We start from the raw sequence: 19,453 nt of genomic DNA, 5'->3' as shown, positions 1-19,453 counted from the left end.
CAATAACCTGCTCACTGACGCTCAGTTTGGGTTCAACCAGCACCACTCGGCTCCAGACCTCATTACAGTCTTACTCCAAACATGGACAAAAAAAGAGTTGAATTCCAGAGGTGAAGTGAGATGAGAGTGACTGCCCTTGATATCAAGGCAGTATTTGACAGAGTGTGGCATCAAGGAGCCCTAGTAAAATTGAAGTCAACGGGAATCAGGGGGAAAACTCTCCAGTGGCTGGAGTCATACCCAGAACAAAGGAAGATGGTAGTGGTTGTCATCTCAGCCCCAGGGCATTGCTGCAGGAGCTCCTCAGATCAGTGCCCTTGACCCAACCATCTTCAGCTGCTTCATCAATGACATTCCCTCCATAAGGTCAGAAGTGGGGATGTTTGCTGATGGCACAGTGTTCAGTTCCATTCGCAACCCCTCAGATAATGAAGCAGTCCATGCCCACATGCAGCAAGACCTGAACAACATCCAACCTTGGGCTGATAAGTGGCAAGTAACATTCACACCAGACAAGTGCCAGGCAATGACCACCTCCCCTTGACATTCAACAGCATTACTATCGCCGAATCCCCCACCATCAACATCCTGGGCAGTCACCATTGACCAGAAACTTAACTGGTCCAGCCACATAAATACTGTGGCTACAAGAGCAGGTCAGAGGCTGGGTATTCTGTGGCGAGTGACTCACCTCCTGACTTCCCAAAGTCTTTCCACCATATACAAGGCACAAGTCAGGAATGTGATGGAATACTCTCCACTTGCCTGGATGAGTGCAGCTCTAACACCACTCAAGAAGCTCGACACCATCCAGGACAAAGCAGCCCACTTGATTGGCGCACCGTGGCTGCAGTGTGTACAGTCTACAGAATGCACTGCAGCAACTCACCAAGGCTTCTTTGACAGCACCTCCCAAACTTGTGACCTCTACCACCTAGAAGGACAAGGGCAGCAGGCACATGGGAACAACACCACCTGCACGTTCCCCTCCAAGTCATACACCATCCTGACTTGGAAATATATCGCTGTTCCTTCATCGTCACTGGGTCAAAATCCTGGCACTCCCTACCTAACAGCACTCTGGGAGAACCTTCACTACACGGATTGCAGCGGTTCAAGATGGCAGCTCACCACCACCTTCTCACGGACAATTAGGGATGGGCAATAAATGCAGGCCTTGCCAGCGATGCCCACATCCCATGAACGAATAAAAAAATTGGATTTCAATGTAGGCAACTGTGAGGTCAGAGTACTCTCTAAATGGTGAAAAACTCGAAACAGTGGAGGTCCAAAGAGACTTAGGGGTCCATGTACATAGATCATTAAAATGTCATGGACAGTTACAGAAAATAATCAAAAAGGCTAATGGAATGCTGGCCTTTATATCTAGAGGACAATAATACAAGGGGGTAGAAGTTATGCTACAGCTATACAAAGCCCTGGTTAGACCACACCTGGAGTACAGTGTTCAGTTATGGACACTATACCTTAGGAAGGATATATTGGCCTTTGAGGGAGTGCTTTGTAGATTTACTAGAATGATACCTGGACTCCAAGGGTTAAATTACGAGGAGAGATTACGCAAACTAGAGATGTATTCCCTGGAATTTAGAAAATTAACGGGTGATTTGATCAAAGTTTTCAAGATATTAAGGGGAACTAATAGGGAGATAGAGAGAAACTATTTCCGCTGGTTGGGGAGTCTAGGACTAGGGGATTTAAATCTGAGATTGATAGATTTTTGTTAATCAAAAGGTATTAAGGTGTACGGGACTAAGGCGGGTATATGGAGTTAGGTCACATATCAGCCATGGTCTCATTGAATGGCTGAACAGGCTCAAGGAGCTAAATGGCCTACTCTTGTTCCTATGATCCTGTTTGTGATCAGACACTACCTGAACGTTAATGGAGTGGTAGTCTTTTCTATTTACAAATGCTGCTGGCTGGTGACCTGATCGCAACACAAGTGTACAATAAACGATGCCGTGGACATGGGAAAAGTCAGCCACTGCTTGATCACGTTGACAGTTGAGCTGAATGGAGAAGGTGAAGTACTGGTTAGCCTTGGTGAAGAGGGCATCAGTGACCTGCTTAAAGCAGCTGTGTACTGGGTGATGTTCCCTGTAACAGACTGGCAGGGGCAAGTGGCAATGTTAAGGGCTGTGGTGACTGACAACAATTGGCAAAGCACAACACACTGGTTCAGCAGGAAGCAAGTCCTGTTACAGGAAGCTGCAGAGGTCTGCAACAGCCTGACTTGGGAAGCACAGCCTCCTGCTGCACTGTTCCTCGGATAGATCCGAGAAAATGTACACCTTGTGTGTTGGCTATTACCTCCTAGGAGCAACCCCCTCCTCACCTGTTGTCTTCTAATAGGCCCAGCTGCTACTGATCCTCTACCTCCAACTATTCCTCCTTCCAAATGAAACTGGCAATAATAGTACCCATGACAAGCAGATAAGGCTTACTTAAGCTCACATAAGAGTGAGTTAAGCAAAAATGATCAGGAAGAAGCAATCTGGAAACTGGAAACTCTCCTGGAAATCCAAATAGTACAAAGATCCTATGATCCAATAACTTGGAAGTGACTGCTCTTTTAAATACTGCTTCAGTGGCTTGGTTTTACTGGCTGGTTTGGCACTGGCCAGAACTTCAAAGATTTTCGCAAAAGTGGTGTCAGAGTCCTAATTGTATCATAGGAACCCGATTTACATGTATTCATGAGGCCTGTGCCGTTAATTTAAAAAACCATCCACCCTGTTCCTGTTGAACGGCTGGGTTAAAACCGGTCCTAAAGAATGGGCATTTGGAACAAGTGCTGACTGGTTGTTGGTGTTAGTGGAACCTCATGCTCCTAGTATGGCTACAATCTTCCGGGGGGGGGCAGGGGGTAGTGAAGAGAAAGAAAGTTCTAAAAATATAGTTTCAAGCATTCCGTTAAATGCTCAATCTTCTCAAAAATAGACTTAGAAACTGCTAAATGAAAATGAATTTTCAGTAGGATATAAAGCAAACTTTATACAAGCCCTAATGAAAGTGAAAAGGTAGAATGCAGATACAACACTAGCCAGACAGTAAGGCAGAATATTCTTATATCAAAGATAGGTCACATTCTAATGAATGTGTTTTGGGACAATAGGTTAACTGTAAATAACTACAACAAGGACAGAGGTATCATGAATTTGACCCTGACAACTACTGGGGGCACAGAAAATTTGGGAGAAAATGGTACTAAGGTAGCAAAGGCACATCACAGAATTCCTACCGTCTAATGCATATTCCTGGATCAGCTCTGCAGCTGAACATATCCACAAAAAGAACAGGGCTCCATGATACTAGGAGACAGATCCAAGGGCAAGAAATATTTGAAGTTCCGTTGCTGGTATTCCATGCAAACATTTTTGGATGGCTATAGAATCTTGAGCTACAAAGAAAACATTCAATCTAAGTTACATCTGCCTGAAAGACATCTGCATTCATGTTGCCATAAGACTGAGCAAGTCTTGATTTCAATGTAGCACCTCACCAGAACCTGCCAAAATCTTCTCAATGAGGCTGGGAAATATATTTGCCGTATGGTGTTGTACTGCACAGTAGCCTTCTTTCAGTTTAAAGTTTAACAATCTAAAACAGCCTGGCAGCAAACTTAACCTCAACTGGAGCCATATGTTACATGCCAAAAAAAACAGCAGAGTATGGAGGGACGAAAGGAACAATCATTATGAATACATTAACTGATACTTATGTCTTGCACTGATGGCTTACATAGTGACATTAGTACAGCCAGACAGTGGGATGCTGACCTTGGCACCTCCTCTACGGTGGGTAGATGCTCAACAAGGGCAGACAGTGGAAAAAAGTAAAACTTTAAAAAAAAAGTTTAGAAGTTTAACAATATTATCTGGGCATGTGCAACTATTTTTTTTTTTAAAAAGCAGGTTACATGAAGTACAAATTTATATTTTGGTGGTGATGTTACTGCCTAACCTGCACTGTAAAGTTCCTAACCTCCACCTGAAGTGCAATTTTCATTCTCTTCTATACTCTAAACGTGTGTTAGTGTAGAACTACATAGAAATTAGCAGCAACTCATATCACCATCTACAACCAGCAGTGAAGCACGGGATATCACATTGAAGTTCCATTTTAATCTATTCCATGAATCTCCTTGAGACTGCACTTTGAAAGTAATTAATTGAATGGAAGCACTTGAGACATCCCAAAGATATGATCAGGTATAATATAAATGTAAGTGTGTTTGTTCTTTCTTTCCAGTATATACCCATCCCTCTTTAAGGATTGGATTTTTAAAAAACATATGCAAGTTCTAATAACATCTGGAAAAATGTAATACAAATCTCATATGCTAAAGTACAGCTGCAGAAATATACAGAATCATTTCTGCAACCACAGTATTTTTGGATTAAACAAATAAAACCACAACTTAAAAAAAATTTGTATGGAAAATTTTCAAAGAGCTTAAAAGAACCCATCAGTTAGGAAATAAAATAGCTAGTGTTCCAATTCTCAATCACTAGACCTTGTTAGACTTGCATGTGTTTGGACACTGGATGTCAGAACTTCAAGTTCAGCTGTGCGACTCCCTGCAGTCAAATAGCCTACTGACTAGAAGAGCATGCTAGGAGCAGCACCAGGCGCACCTAAAAATGAGGTGCCAACCTGATGAAGCTACAACACAGGACTACATACATGTTAAACAACAGAAGCAACAAGCTATAGACAGAGCTAAGCGATTCCACCACCAACAGATCAGATCAAAGCTCTGCAGTCCTGCCACATCCAGTCATTATTCACCATCTACGGTGGTGAATAATTAAACAATTAACGGGAGGAGGAGACTCCGTGAACATCCCCATCCTCGATGATGGCAGAGTCCAGCACTAGAGTGCAAAAGGCAAGGTTGAAGCGTTTGCAACCATCTTCAGCCAGTAGTGCTGAGTAGATGATCCATCTCAGCCCCCTCCTGATATCCCCACCATCACAGAAGCCAGTCTTCAGCCAATTTGATTCACTCCACGTGATATCAAGAAACAGCCGAGTACACTGGATACAACAAAGGCTATGGGCCCCGACAAGATCCCGGCTGTAGTGCTGAAGACTTGTGCTCCAGAACTGGCCGTGTCCCTAGCCAAACTGTTCCAGTACAGCTACAACACTGGCATCTACCCGACAATGTGGAAAATTGCCCAGGTATGTCCTGGTAAACAGAAAGCAGAACAAATCCAATCCGGCCAATTACCGCTCCATCAGTTTACTCTCAATCATCAGCAAAGTGATGGAAGGTGTCGTCGACAGTGCTATCAAGCGGCACTTACTCACCAATAACCTGTGCACCGATGCTCAGTTTGGGATCTGCCAGAACCACTCTGCTCCAGACCTCATTACAGCCTTGGACCAAACATAGACAAAAGAGCTGAATTCCAGAGGTGAGGTGAGAGTGACTGCCCTTGACATCAAGGCAGCATTTGACCGAGTGTGGCACCAAGCATCCCTAGTAAAACTGAAGGCAATGGGAATCAGGGGGAAAACTCACCAGTGGCTGGAGTCATATCTAGTACAAAGGAAGATGGTGGTGGTTGTCGGAGGCCAATCATCTCAGCCCCAGGACACCGTTGCAGGAGTTCCTCGGGGCAGTGTCCTAGGCCCAACCATCTTCAGCTGTTTCATCAATGACCTTCCCTCCATCATAAGATCAGAAGTGGGGATGTTCGCTGACGATTGCACAGTGTTCAGTTCCATTCGCAACCCCTCAGATAATGAAGCAGTCCTTGCCCGCATGCAGCAAGACCTGGACATCAACCAAGCTTGGGCTGATAAGTGGCAAGTAACATTCGTGCCAGACAAGTGCCAAGCAATGACCACCTCTCCTTGACATTCAACGGCATTACCATCACCGAATCCCCCACCATCAACATCCTGGGGGTCACCACTGACCAGACACTTAACTGGACCAGCCACATAAATACTGTGGCTACGAGAGCAGGTCAGAGGCTGGGTATTCTGCGGCAAGTGACTCACCTCCTGACTCCCCAAAGCCTTTCCACCATCTACAAGGCACAAGTCAGGAATGTGATGGAATACTCTCCACTTGCCTGGAAGAGTGCAGCTCCAACAACACTCAAGAAGCTCGACACCATCCAGGACAAAGCAGCCCACTTGATTGGCACCCCATCCACCACCCTAAACATTCCCTCCCTTCATGGCTGCACTGTGTACCATCCACAGGATGCATTGCAGCAACTCGCCAAGGCTTCTTCGACAGCACCTCCCAAACCCTCTACCACCTAGAAGGACAAGGGCAGCAGGCACATGGGAACAACATCACCTGCACATTCCCCTCCAAGTCACACACCATTCCGACTTGGAAATATATCGCCGTTCCTTCATCGTCGCTGGGTCAAAATCCTGGAACTCCCTACCTAAAAGCACTGTAGGAGAACCTTCACCATACGGACTGCAGCGGTTCAAGAAGGCGGCTCACCACCACCTTCTCCAGGGCAATTAGGGATGGGCAATAAATGCTGGCCTTGCCAGCGACGCCCACATCCCATGAACGAATTTTTAAAAAATGACACTCAACTTCACAATGGAGGGGTATGTGGCATCAGTGGAACTGTACCCCAGAAGAGAGTCAACATCTTCAAGAAGGAAGAGAGAAAATCTCAGAAGGAAGATAGAACAAAAAGAGTAATCAGCTGGATACAAAATTTTGTTTTGATTTGAACTAATGATGGGACATTTTTCTCTCTCAATTTTTTCGTCTCATCTCATGAAGGCTGTGACCTAAGGTTGGGTGCAATTCCATAGGTGCTAGCATCAAAGTGGAGGACAGTTAGATACAAATTAGGCTGCATATAGTGACATCACTATTCCCGGCCAGAATGGAGATGATTTGGTAATTCCTACGTCGATCGCTCCTGGAGACCACACAGCTGTAAGTCACGGATTGATTTTACGCACATAATTTGTATGTAACTATCCTCCACTTACTGCATTTTGCTGGAGAAATCACCCTGCTTTTATCAGGAGACTGCTTCGGTAATGAGTTCTGTTTGCTGTAGTTTGTAGAAACTCTTTGTACATAGACTCTGTAGACTGTTTGCTGTAGTGCGCTGTTTAAATAGACTTTGTTTGCTGTGAAATAAACTGTTTGCTGTGAATCCTGCCCTAAATCCTGCCCTGTCTCCAACTCATTAGCTAATATAGTGCAACTCATTAGCTGACACAATGATGTCAATAGACACTGTGGTTACACTTGCATTAAACCTAGTTTGCTTCTATTGATGTTAGCCTTATCTGAACCAGGAATGAAGACAGTTTAGCACTTCAGTGTAACCCTCTTGTATATTTTATGCAATCGGTTAAATTCCTTGGCCTGTTTACTACAGCGAGCCTGTTTGAACAATCCCTTAGCTTGTGGCCTAGAGAGGGAAGGGTAAATTGGGGCAAGAAAGTGCAGCAATCCAGCAAGTACGTAAAGGACACAAAGGGCAGAAGGGATGATAAAACGTTTTGGGGTGACTTGTAGTTTTAAATGCTGCTGAAAGTTTGCTGTCTTCTGCGCTGGAGATGTGAAAAACTCAGGGCTATCTTGGGAACTGGAAGAACAGCAGTTTGTTATGGCAGCTGTAAGCTGTCTAGACAGCAACCAGGTGCTTCTGCTTGCCTCTCTGAAGACAATCTCGCTCTCTGAGCAGAGATCGAGCTCTGGTTTTGGTCAATCCCTAGTCTGTGTCGACTTAGCTGAGTCAGGGTAGCAGTAGAGGTGCGATGACTGGCCTCAGTGCCTCTGGTCTGGTGTGAGGGCAATATTTGTTTTTTTGATCATTATCAAGTGGTCCCCGCAGGAAAGTGCATGCGTGTGGACATCAGCAAGATCAGAATCAGCTGCTCCCCCAGCATGGTTAAATAGCCCAACACACGTCAGAGGTGTCAGGAGTGAAGAGAAGAAAAGCAAACAACATCCACACTCCAGGAAAAACACAGGACTTGAAAAACAGTTTGACAATACATTCAAAATGTTCTTCTAGAAGAATATAGTGACCTGATGTACAGGGAAGGGAGAGAACTGAGGATTGCTGCCCCAGATTAAGCTCCAGCATTATGAAGAAAGGCTGGGAAAATCTATCTTCTTCAACCTTAAAAAGAATCGCAAAATAGTCAAGCAGAAATTGATAGCCAAGTTCCGCACCCATGAGGACGGCCTCAACCGGGATCTTGGGTTCATGTCACGCTACACGTAACCCCACCAGCGAACAAAAGTTATCTGTTTTTAATATAACGGGTCATTTGCTGTCTTTCTCTTCCTTCCGGATGTTTCTATGTTTCTGCCTCTATCTGGTTTTTTTTTGGTTGTTTGCATATTCGGTGGTACTGTCGGTAACACCTCTCTGTCTGAACACTTTGATTGCCTTGGCAACGGGCAGTTGGAAAGATTATCTGTAATCACCAGGTATTGTTCTGTGATTTATAAATGCGAAAGGTTCGAGGATTTCTTGACATTCACCTGAGGAAGGAGGAAGCCTCCGAAAGCTTGTGATTTTCAAATAAAATTGTTGGACTATAACTTGGTGTTGTAAAATTGTTTACAATTGTCAACCCCAGTCCATCACCGGCATCTCCACAACCTTAAAAAGAAAGCAGCTTAGGGATATCAGAGGAATATAAAATAGCAAATGGTATAAAAAAAAAAGGTAAATTTTGAATACCACTTCCAAGCTAAATCATAGCAAGGGGGGGGGGGTGGGGTCACAGACTCAGTGGTGAAAATCAAATTTAGAACTGGTCAGGAAATTATTCTTCAGACAACGAGATCAGTGTGCAAAAAGGACTTCCAGATAGGTCAATGAAGAAAATAACCTTGAAAAATGAAACTGTTTGTTTATCCTGAATGGATGAACTAGGATGGACCACATGATCTTCATCCATATCTATTTTATGCAATCTTGCCTGGGACGTCGACACACACAATTTCCTCTGTACAAATTCCAACAGGGATCGAACACCAGATAGGAAGGGATCAGATGTACAAACAACCCCACATTGCCCTCAATGAATGGACCAGAACATGACTGTAGTCAGGTATCAACCAAACATGATGGCGATGCCATTAATGGGAAGCTGGAAGCCCCATTTTATGTAACAAACACACATAGTTTTAAAGTATGTGAATCCAAACTGAGGCAAATTTGAAATGTTCCAGAATTAATAAAATTGGCCGAATTTAGCCCAGTTTGAGATTGACATTCTCCCCATCTGTAAACTGTAACCTACTTACAAAGCAGTCATTTCATATCAAACAGTACACACACCAGAACCAGAACTAAGTTTATTTTGAGAAACCAAGTTGAAAGGCCACAGTGCAGGAACCACCAAGATTGAAAAGTGGATGAGCTAAATAAAGAAGTGGTTAGGTGATGCCAACCTTGTACTGCAAAAGCCCATGGACTGTAAGAGGAAGGGAAGACTGAAGTTCCACATTTTTGTGGTCCTGGGAAAGAGTTGGAGTAGATGGAGGTGCATAAATGAATAGGGGATAAGTGCACAGCATAATTTCTAAAGACATGAGTTTTAAATGAAATATGACACTTCCTACAATCCTTTAGATACTTGTAGGAGGTGGGGTGGGGTAATTTTAAGTGCCAGAAACTGGAGTCATTAGACACTTAGTAGATCCGAATGGAACAACCTATAAACTCTCCTTAATGAGTCCTGTAAGGAATAGAAAATATTAATTTTGGTGTCACCACTCGATCACTAACTGCAACGCTATCAGAATTAAATTATCAGCTCCTCAATAACCATGCCAAGAGGTGACTTATCCAAAGTCAGTTTACCGAGACAGGGCAAGAGGAGGCCCCATAAAGAGGTAATATAAACCCTGTGCCACCTCTGTGTAGACATACATTCTTTTTGCAGCTTACTGTCCATATTCATCAATTAGAAAATTGCTGCAACATTCTGCTGCTTACTGACTAAACCCTATTTATTGTTCACAGATGAGTCATAGAGTGGTATAATTAATTCCAGCTAGCAAACAGGTCAGTGTTTTAGGCACTGCTATTCATTGAAGTGATCCCATTAACATGGTTAGGCTCTTATTATTCAGGCATGCCTGCAATCAAAATTACTTTCACTCATTCCAAATAAGGTATAAATAGAGAGACAATAATGGAACCAATGGTATGAAAAGTCCAATACTTGATTGGGATTCTGCTAGCTTTGGTTACATCATTCAACACGAGCCAACTGGACCTCTGCACACCAGCAGATTTCAATTAAATCGAGCATTCTTGTATAATGGATTATAAATTGGCACACTCAAGTAATGGATGAGCGAGCCTCTCTGCGTGCTGTTGTTGTTGGGTGAGGGGCGGGGTATGGAATATGTACTGAAACCAGCCGACACAGACCCAGGACCCAATTATACATGTAGACCAGATCTCCAATCAGGTGTGGTTTATTCCTCCACGCTGAGCCTTTATATTATACACTACACCAGACAGTCACAGGTAGTACATTCTGTCCTACCACTTCGCTTTGTCCATTCCTTCTGCTTCACGCTTCTCTGTGCAGATTAATCAACCACATTCAGTCTTGACATTATACACGGGACTGGGACAACTTTCCAGCTTACCACTTATCCCTCCCAGTTTCTCTCTCTTCAAAGAGTCCCTTCCTCTCCAAACTCTTCTCTCCAACTGAATCATTTCCCAGCCTTTTATACTCACAAGCTGGGCATTGTTAAAGGCAGTTAAAGTCAACAACCTCTTAAAGGGGTATCCCTATCTCAGATACAACTCTCTCACTCTGTTACAGTACACGTAGGATGAGATATCTGGCAAGATGATGTGCACGGGGAAGGATAGGGGTAAGTTTGCATGTGCATGTGCCCACATGTGTTTCTGGGCAAGAGGTGTATTGGGAAAATGAAGTGATGGGGATGTTTGAAACTGAGGGGTGTGCACATGTGCTCTTTTCGGGGGCTGACAGGTCCAAAGTACGGATGGTGATAAGTGGTTACTCTGAAAACTACAGATATTCTTACTTCTTCAGTGACCATCGTAGCATTTGTAGCACGTTGGATGTGGGTGATAAACAAATGACAGGAAGGTATTATTCAGTGTAAATCCCATGCAGTTAAGGACACTGCGAGATGACAGATAGGCACATTCATTAACTTACCAAGAATCAGTAAATATCTTCAGAATGTTACTTACATGGAGAGTTATCAACAAACAGAGGGTCGATGTTGTGTAGCAGTTCAATTCTGGGGGAGGGCTGTCCTTCACTGAAAGAAAGAGAGGTGAATGAAGTTTGCATTTAAAACCTTTTTACTGTACAACTGAACGATATACAGGCAAATACTTCAAATTGCATTAGCTCTTCAAGTCATTTATTCACAATTTAAGGGAAGGCTGGGGGGATATTTATCTGAGCACTGAACTCCATTAATATAAAGTTGTGATTTAAACAAATATGGTCGCTGGCCTCTGCCTAGAGCATGCTGCAGACATTGTATCAGGAGGCCAATTCTTTAGAAAACAGTAACTCCCGGTACTCTAGCTGTTAGAGATGGCTATGTCCACAGTTCCTTCTAAGCAAACACGTTGAGTACTGCCTTTGCCTTCTCTGCCAAGTCTATGGAAAAGGAGACCCTTAGGTACCTTCTCCTTCCACGACGAGGTAATGTAGCTGAGCTATCTTCGAATGGTAGTGCTTTTTCAGTACTTAAGGTCACCTAGACAGGACTGGTTCACTTCTGGTATAGAATATTCAGCTTTCTTAATTATGGATTTTATACCATGTAACAGTAGCTATCTGTCTGCTCAATAATATTGTTTTTTTTCCCCCTTCTCTTGAAAGTCACTGGTGTATTTGGTTCAGATATCAGGAGATTCAAGGTGCATTTCCATGGTCAAGCCCAGGCCTTAATGGAGTCTTGGATTCTATAGCCTGGCTCATGCTGCTCAGCATTAAATTAGCTACAGCAGCGAGGCCTGTTACTGCCTGTTAAGTGTGTACAGTTGATATTAGATTACTGCATTTATAGAGCTTTGGGAACAAGGAGAAGATTGGGTTTGTTTTCCTTGGAGCAGAGGAGGGACATGATTGAGGTGTACAAAATTATGAGGGGCACAGATAGGATGGATACTAAGGAGCTTTTTCCCTTCGTTGAGGGTTCTATAACAAGGGGGCATAGATTCAAGGTAAAAGGCGGGAGGTTTAGAGGGGATTTGAGAAAGAACTTTTTCACCCAGAGGGTGGTTGGAGTCTGGAACTCACTGCCTGAAAGGGTTGTGGAGGCAGGAACCCTCACAACATTCAAGAAGCATTTGGATGAGCACTTGAAATGCCATAGCATACAAGGCTACGGACCAAATGCTGGAATATGGGATTAGAGTAGACAGGGCTGATGGCCGGCGCGGACACGATGGGCCGAAGGGCCTCTATCCGTGCTGTATAACTCTATGACTCTATTACACTCCACTCGGTTCTTGACCTTAGCTGTGCTGAGAGGTGAGAGGGAAGAAGGAGAAGGAAAAATAAGAGGGCTGTAGCTCACTACAGGATAATAAAAGGGAATGAAATAATCTGTTATTTACCTTCTAATTCCTCTCCCCACCTCATTTGTCTCTACTCCGATCTCCCTGGGCCACGCATCATCCCTCAGTTCAAGAGGATGAGAGACTTTAGTTACGTGGATAGATTGGAGAAGCTGGGGTTGTTCTCCTTGGAACAGAGATGGTTGCGAGGAGATTCGATAGAGGTATTCAAAATCATGAAGGGTCTAGACAGAGTAGCTAGAGAGAAACTGTTCCCATTGGCGGAAGGGTCAAGGACCAGTAGACATTGATTTAAGGTGATTGGCAAAAGAACCAAAGGTGACATGAGGAAAAACTTTTTTTTTTAAACACAGTGAGCGATTAGGATCTGGAATGCACTGCCCGGAGGGGTGGTGGAGGCAGATTCAATCATGGCCTTCAAAAGGGAACTGGATAAGTATTTGAAAGGAAAAAAATTTGAAGTGCTATGGGGATAGGGCGGGGGTAAAGTGGTGGGACTAGCTGGAATGCTCTTGCGTAGAGCTGGTGCGGACTTGATGGGCCGAATGGCCTCCTTCCGTGCTGTAACCTTGCTATGATTCTAGGGCAATTAGATCATCTGTTCCAAGAACTCTGCTAATAAACTAGAACCCCAGAGATGCACAACTTTGTCCATGACTTTCCTGGAGATTAAAGGCCCTTCCAATTTTCTCTCCATGTGTTGAGGGGCCTCCCACTGTGTTATGACTGAAATTAGAGATTCAGTGAAATGGGGGTGAGAGGCAACCTGCACCCCATCAATTGCTAGCATGGCTAGCATAGAAAATAAAGAGCTTGCATTTATATAGTGCCTTTCATGACTCCAGGGCTTCCCAAAGCTCTTGACAGCCAATGAAGTACTTTTGAAGTGTCGTCACTGTTATAATATAAGAAACAGGGCAGCTAATCTGCGCTCAGCAAAATCCCATAAACCGCAAGTGATAATGACCAGATAATCTGTTTTGGTTGAGGGATAAATACTGGTCAGGACACCGGGGAGAACTCCCCGGCTCTTCTTTGAAAAAATGCCATGGGATCTTTTATGAACACCTGAAAGGGCAGAACGGGTCTCGGTTTAACACCTCATCCGAAACTCAGCACCTCCAACAATGCAGCGCTCCCTTTATTAAAGTAATTCATTAGATGTGAAAGTGCTTCACATCCAATGAATTACTTCAAAATAAGATAAAATACACTTTTTAAATTGGAAAGAAAATAGAGTTTAGATTGTGCCAAAAATTCATTAACCAAGTACTTACAGCTGCACAGCAATTTCCTCCTCAAAAACTAAGTTTTCTATTTTTCAAATTCAGAACCAGAATTACAGAACGTCTCATTGCTGTTGCAATCACCAAAAGGAAAATAACTTTCACTACAAATCAACAGATGACAAAAACATACCAAAGCAAGCACATACGCTAATCTTGCTGAGAAACAAACCCAGCATTGTTCACCAAGCAGGTCATTTACAGCATAACAGCCGACACTACTGTAACAAGGTTAATTCACACATTCCTAGAACACTGCGAAACTCAGCTGCTCGGATATCACGAGAGGGGATGCCTTAAAACCCACATTTACACGTCACCACATACCGGTTCAGACTCTCATTTTGCAAAGAGAGGCACTGAGTTAATGTATGATAAAACAATCTGTAAATGAGTTGACCCATCATCCCTGTTCGAACATTCTCTCACATATACCAGCATCACCATTTCATAGTGACCATTTTTGTAACCCAGTGTAGATAGAAAAAGTAAAATTATTGACCTCAACTCAATGACTCTGCAGAAATTGGAAAATGGAGTTTCAAGTCCCCTTCAAGTAATTATTTGTTTACCCCGTGCGTTAAATGAGACCAGGGTTTGAAATAATATCAGGCCCTTTGAGAGAAACCCTGTCCCTAACAGGACTTCAATAGATGTGCCCATCTCTTCCTTTCCTTTCCTCCCCCTCTCCCCCCATCCCATCCCACCCCCACCACCACCACCTTTTTGTGCTGGTCTCTCCTGCTTACACAATGCTTCCCAGCCAAAGAGGCAGGGAACTGACCTGCTTCTAGCCGATGAAGTACTTTTGAAGTGTAGTCACTGTTGCAGCACATGCAAATGCACAGCCAATTTGCGCACCGCAAGGTCCCACAAATAGCAATGATCAAATCATCTGTCTTAGTGATATTAGTTGAGGGATAAATGTTAGCCAGGACCCCAGAATGCTTTTCAAATAATGCCATAGGATCTTTAACATCCACGAGAAGGGGCAGACAGGGCCTTGGTTTAATGGCTCATTTGAAAGACAGCATCTGCAACAGTGCAGCATTCCTTCAGTACTGCAGCGTCAGTCTAGATTACGTTCTGAAGTCTTTGGAGTGGGGCTTGGAACCCATGACCTTCTGATTCAGAGGCAAGAGTACTACCCCTGAGCCAAGACCAACATCCAAGTTAAACTTTCTGAACAGACGTAGGACAGAAATTACTGGAATCCTAACCTAGAAACAATTGGCAGTTTGACAGGATCTCTACTGCAAAGCTCAGCTCACAGCGCAAAATTGCCCACAATCTGGCAACCTTACTCAGAGGTCTATGAGGATGGCTGCTGTTGTGAGGTAGCAATATTAATACTGCTGAGGTACAGAATGCTCTTCTACAAATGTTTTTACTGAACATTTTATTTTTTGCTCTGTAATTCTAGATACACTGTACCTGATGGTCTTCCACATATCAAAGCCATCCAGTGGTTTGGTACCATTAGTGGTTCCTTCAGCCAGAGACACTAAAGTAGGGAGCCAGTCAGAGATGTGAATGAGTTCCCGACTAACTCTGCCTTTCCGCTTTAGCAGGGGGCTAGTGACGAAACCCACTCCGCGGACACCTCCCTCCCACAGCGTCCACTTCCTTCCTCGCAGGGGCCAGTTGTTTCCACCCTCCAAGGTCTGTCCTCCATTGTCTGAAAAGGGAGGGAAAAAAAATACATTATTGAAGTCCTGGAGATGCCCTGATATAAATTAAGCCACTCCATTTGTCAGAATCATCCCATTACACAAAAGCATAACAGTACAGAATTAAATAAGAAAACATGCAAGAAAGAAAGACAGAGAAAGAAAAAAAGTGAAGGACTTGCTTAAACAACTAGTCTTAATTCAAAGCTACTTAATTCAAATGCTGTTAATTCAAATGTTTGCTGCACTAAATCGCCACTCTACTGTGTTATTTACATTGCTTAATTCTAATTATTGGATCATTCCATTTTTTAAGCGTATAAAAAGTCACTTTGAATTAACATTCAAAGGCTGCCTACAGTGCCTTTCACATCCTCGCGGCATCCCAAAGCCCTTTGCATCCAAGGATTACTATTAAAGTGTAGTCACTGTTATGTAAGCAAGTGCGGTATCTAATTTGCACACAGAAAGACCTCACAAACAACAAACGAGAGGAATGACCAGTTAATCTGTTTCTTGGTCGAGGCAAGAATGTTGGCCACGACAATGGGAGAACTTTGTGCTTTTCTTGGAATACCATGGGATCCTTAATGTCCATTTGAGCAAGCAAATGAGGCCTCAGTTTAACATCCCATCTGAAAGTTCACCATCACTTCTCTCAAACCCTCCACTGCCTCTTTGTTGTCAAACTGTTTGTCCGACATTCAGTCCTGGATGAGCTGCAATTTCCCCCAATTCAACATTGGGAAGACCGAAGCCATTGTCTTTGGCCTCAGTCACAAACTCCGTCCCCCCGCCACCAATTCCATCCCCCTCCCCGGCCACTTTCTCAGGTTGAACTAGAATGTTTGCAACATCCTATTTCACCTTGACCTTAGCTTCCAACCCCATATCCTCTCCATCATAAAGACTGCCTACTTCCGCCTCTAACATTGCCTGTTTCATCTTCCACCCTCCATAAACTTGAGCTCATCCAAAACTCTGCTGCCTGTATTCTAACCCACACCAAGTCCCACTCACCCAGCACCCCTGTGCTCGCTGAGCTACATTTGCTCCTGGTTCACGAACACCTCAATTTAAAAATTCTTATCCCGATGTTCAAATCCCTCATGTCCTCGCTCCTCCTCAACTCTGTAACCTCCTCCAGTCCTACAACCCTCCTTCAGGCATCTAAGCCCTAAGCTCTGGAATTCCCTCCTTATACCTCTCAGTCTATCCACCACTCTCTCCTCCTTAAAACTTTCCTCTTTGGCCAAGCTTTTAGTCACCTATCCTAATTTCTCCTTCTTTGGCTCGGTGTCAATTTTTGTCTGATTACGTTCCTGTGAAGCGTCTTCGGACGTTTTCCTATGTCGAAGGTGCTATATAAATGCATGTTGTTTTTGTTGTAGCCAGTTTGGTTTACATATAGTACTTTCCTTTGTTGCATATAATTGATGAATCCACACTGCTTTCAGTTACACCAATTCTAATTCCATAAAGTGACCCACTGCATATACGTTACACAGTTCCTTGGCCCTTCACTGTGCACAGAGTTTTACAGTTCTGATGACTATTTCATACAAGTGGATTCCACATTGTACCATTTGAGTTTTCTTAATTTTTAAACTCTTCGTCTCCCAAGTTTTGCTGTGGTGCTTTTCCTCAGGTGTTGGATGCCCTCCAGTTGGCTGGCCATTCTTCACTTTAGAGTGGAGTGTTGGGTAGGATGGAAGGGAGCTGGTGGAGGAGCTCTGCCCCCTCCTCGGCTCCGTTTCAAAATTGAGCCCATGAAGTCCGCTTTTGGGAGTGTCTGGTGATGCTCAATCCAAGGAGAATATCTAGCATAAATATCCAAAAAAAAGCAATAGGCTGCAGTTGCTCCGCCACCCAAGTGTCAGGGAATAATATTCTTTAGTGAAATGAAGGCTGACAGATTATAGCATCACATGACCAACAGAAAGGTTCTTTTAACCACTGGGTTATTCAATGTACAATTAGTTACGAGAATCTAGTTAGGAGCACTTTTGGACACTTGGGTGTAATTTTAACCCCAAGGATAGGTGGTTTGGGGGCGGGTGGGAAGGTAAAAATGGTAAAAATGTAAAACCCGATCTCAACTCACCTCCAACCTGTCCACTTCCGATTTTAAAGGAGACGGGTCGAGGGGCGGGTGACCAGTCCGCACTCAGGAGGCGGGTCGGTCAGTGAAATCTTTTAAGGAGGCTGCGTACCTCTACTTTAATAGCTTTTTTATTTTTTTAAACTCCTAGGGGCCGGGATTCCTGGGGCTCGTGATTCTCGTCAAGAGGAGGCAAGAAGGGGTGGATTAACAGGAAAGTGCCTTTATTGCATTGCTTGTGGGCCAAGTGTTTACTCCAGTCCCAACAAGCCTACTTGCTGCAATCCAACACACGCGATCGATGTCTCCAACCCCCTGATCTATCCACGCTCCGATATGTCTGACCCTCCCCTCCCCCAATGTCCGACCTATCCCTTGATATCCGCCCCCCCCAATGTCCGGCCCCAAAACCCCCCCCCCCCAAATGATGTCAGACTTACCTGGCATCCGCTCCCCAGTTCTTTTCCCGTTCGACAGGCTGTCAGCCTGTCGTGCGGGAAACCTGCTGAAAAAATTTAAAAGACGTCCTGACGCCAAAATCAACAAGACGTGCGGGGAAACCCATACTTCCAGGTTTCCCATCCGGAAATCCTCCCCTCGCCCCTCTCGGGGTAAAAATCCAGGCCATGGATTCTGCATTTGTCACCTTTATGCAGAATATTGATACCAATTACATAGCTGATCAGAGGATATTATCAGGCTGTAATACATAACTGCAAGATAACAAGTCATCCTGTACATTTATTACATCTACAAAACTTCCATACTAAACAGTCTCATTTGACAAAAAAAGGAAATGCTTCGTATCATGCTTTCATAGCAGTGGAAAAATAATGTTATAATTGAAGCAATATGAGCGAGTACAAGGGGTCTGGCTGTCTTGTGATATTGGATTTTTGTTGAAGAAACAGTGAAGATATTACCATCCTCTCACCATGCTATTTATTTGTGCATAGCCACCGTCTCACTGTTGGAGACAGTGTTGTGCAACGAGCTTGAACGAGAACAGTACAGCTTTTGTGGAAGCAGCATTACAATCTGCAATTATACAGAAACCATGGAGAAACCCCCGGGCCGCTGTTTTACCATGACCTGCCAGTTAGTAAAATGCAGCATAAAGGAGCCATAATTTTTGTGTCATGAAGCATAGCAATGGGCCAGTAACCATAAAAGTTATTAAGGTTCTGGCTGAAAATAGATCACATACACACTGTACAGCCCATGTAAAACCCCATTTTGTAAAAATGGGAACCGTGAGCTGAACAGACATCCACAATTTAATAAAGCGGGAACATAGCGGAGGACCACTTTCTGCCACCAAATGTCACCAGTTCACTCAGTAAATATTTCTTTGTAGAATGTTATCATAGCATGCTCAGGACATCTAGTGGCAGTCAATGGGTACCAGAGTGTTTCATCAAAATCTCTAAGGATGTATTTTCCTCCTAATGTTAGTGAAAAAAAAAGTACACGGAAGTGATGTTCCTGTTTTATACTCGCGTCTACTTTTTTGCTAAATATAGGAAATGGAGGAAAATGTAGCTCTAAGTGAGCAAGTGCTGATGGCTAAACATTAAAAGATAGAATTTTTTGTGACCTATTAAACCATGTAACGAGTCTGATTTTCAGTTCAGCTGCACGGTAGACAATGCATCTATTTTACAAACAAATTTAACCTAATGCTCAGACACTGTGCTGATTTAATGGGAAGGGATGACTCACCAGAGGCATTTTTGGTACGTTGTTTGAAGTAATTTTCTAGGACAAAGTTCAAAGCAAAAATGAGAAGTTCACAAAGAAAAATGATTT

At 43.6% G+C, this 19,453-nt stretch overlaps 1 protein-coding gene across 1 annotated transcript in view; it reads right to left on the bottom strand.

Annotated features, from left to right (window-relative positions):
* The window catches only part of arsb (arylsulfatase B), a 65,712-nt gene that overhangs the window by 19,652 nt on the left and 26,607 nt on the right, over nt 1–19,453 (bottom strand). Inside the window, exons 5-6 of the mRNA XM_067982660.1 lie at nt 15,308–15,551; nt 11,241–11,311 (exon numbers count right to left, since the gene is read on the bottom strand). Coding sequence (XP_067838761.1) covers nt 11,241–11,311; nt 15,308–15,551 — 315 coding nt within the window. The remainder of the gene's footprint in view (nt 1–11,240; nt 11,312–15,307; nt 15,552–19,453) is intronic.

This window comes from Heptranchias perlo, chromosome 4 (genome assembly GCF_035084215.1).
Source record: "Heptranchias perlo isolate sHepPer1 chromosome 4, sHepPer1.hap1, whole genome shotgun sequence".
NCBI lineage: Eukaryota > Metazoa > Chordata > Chondrichthyes > Hexanchiformes > Hexanchidae > Heptranchias > Heptranchias perlo.
This window is presented reverse-complemented; position numbering and strand designations above follow the sequence as displayed.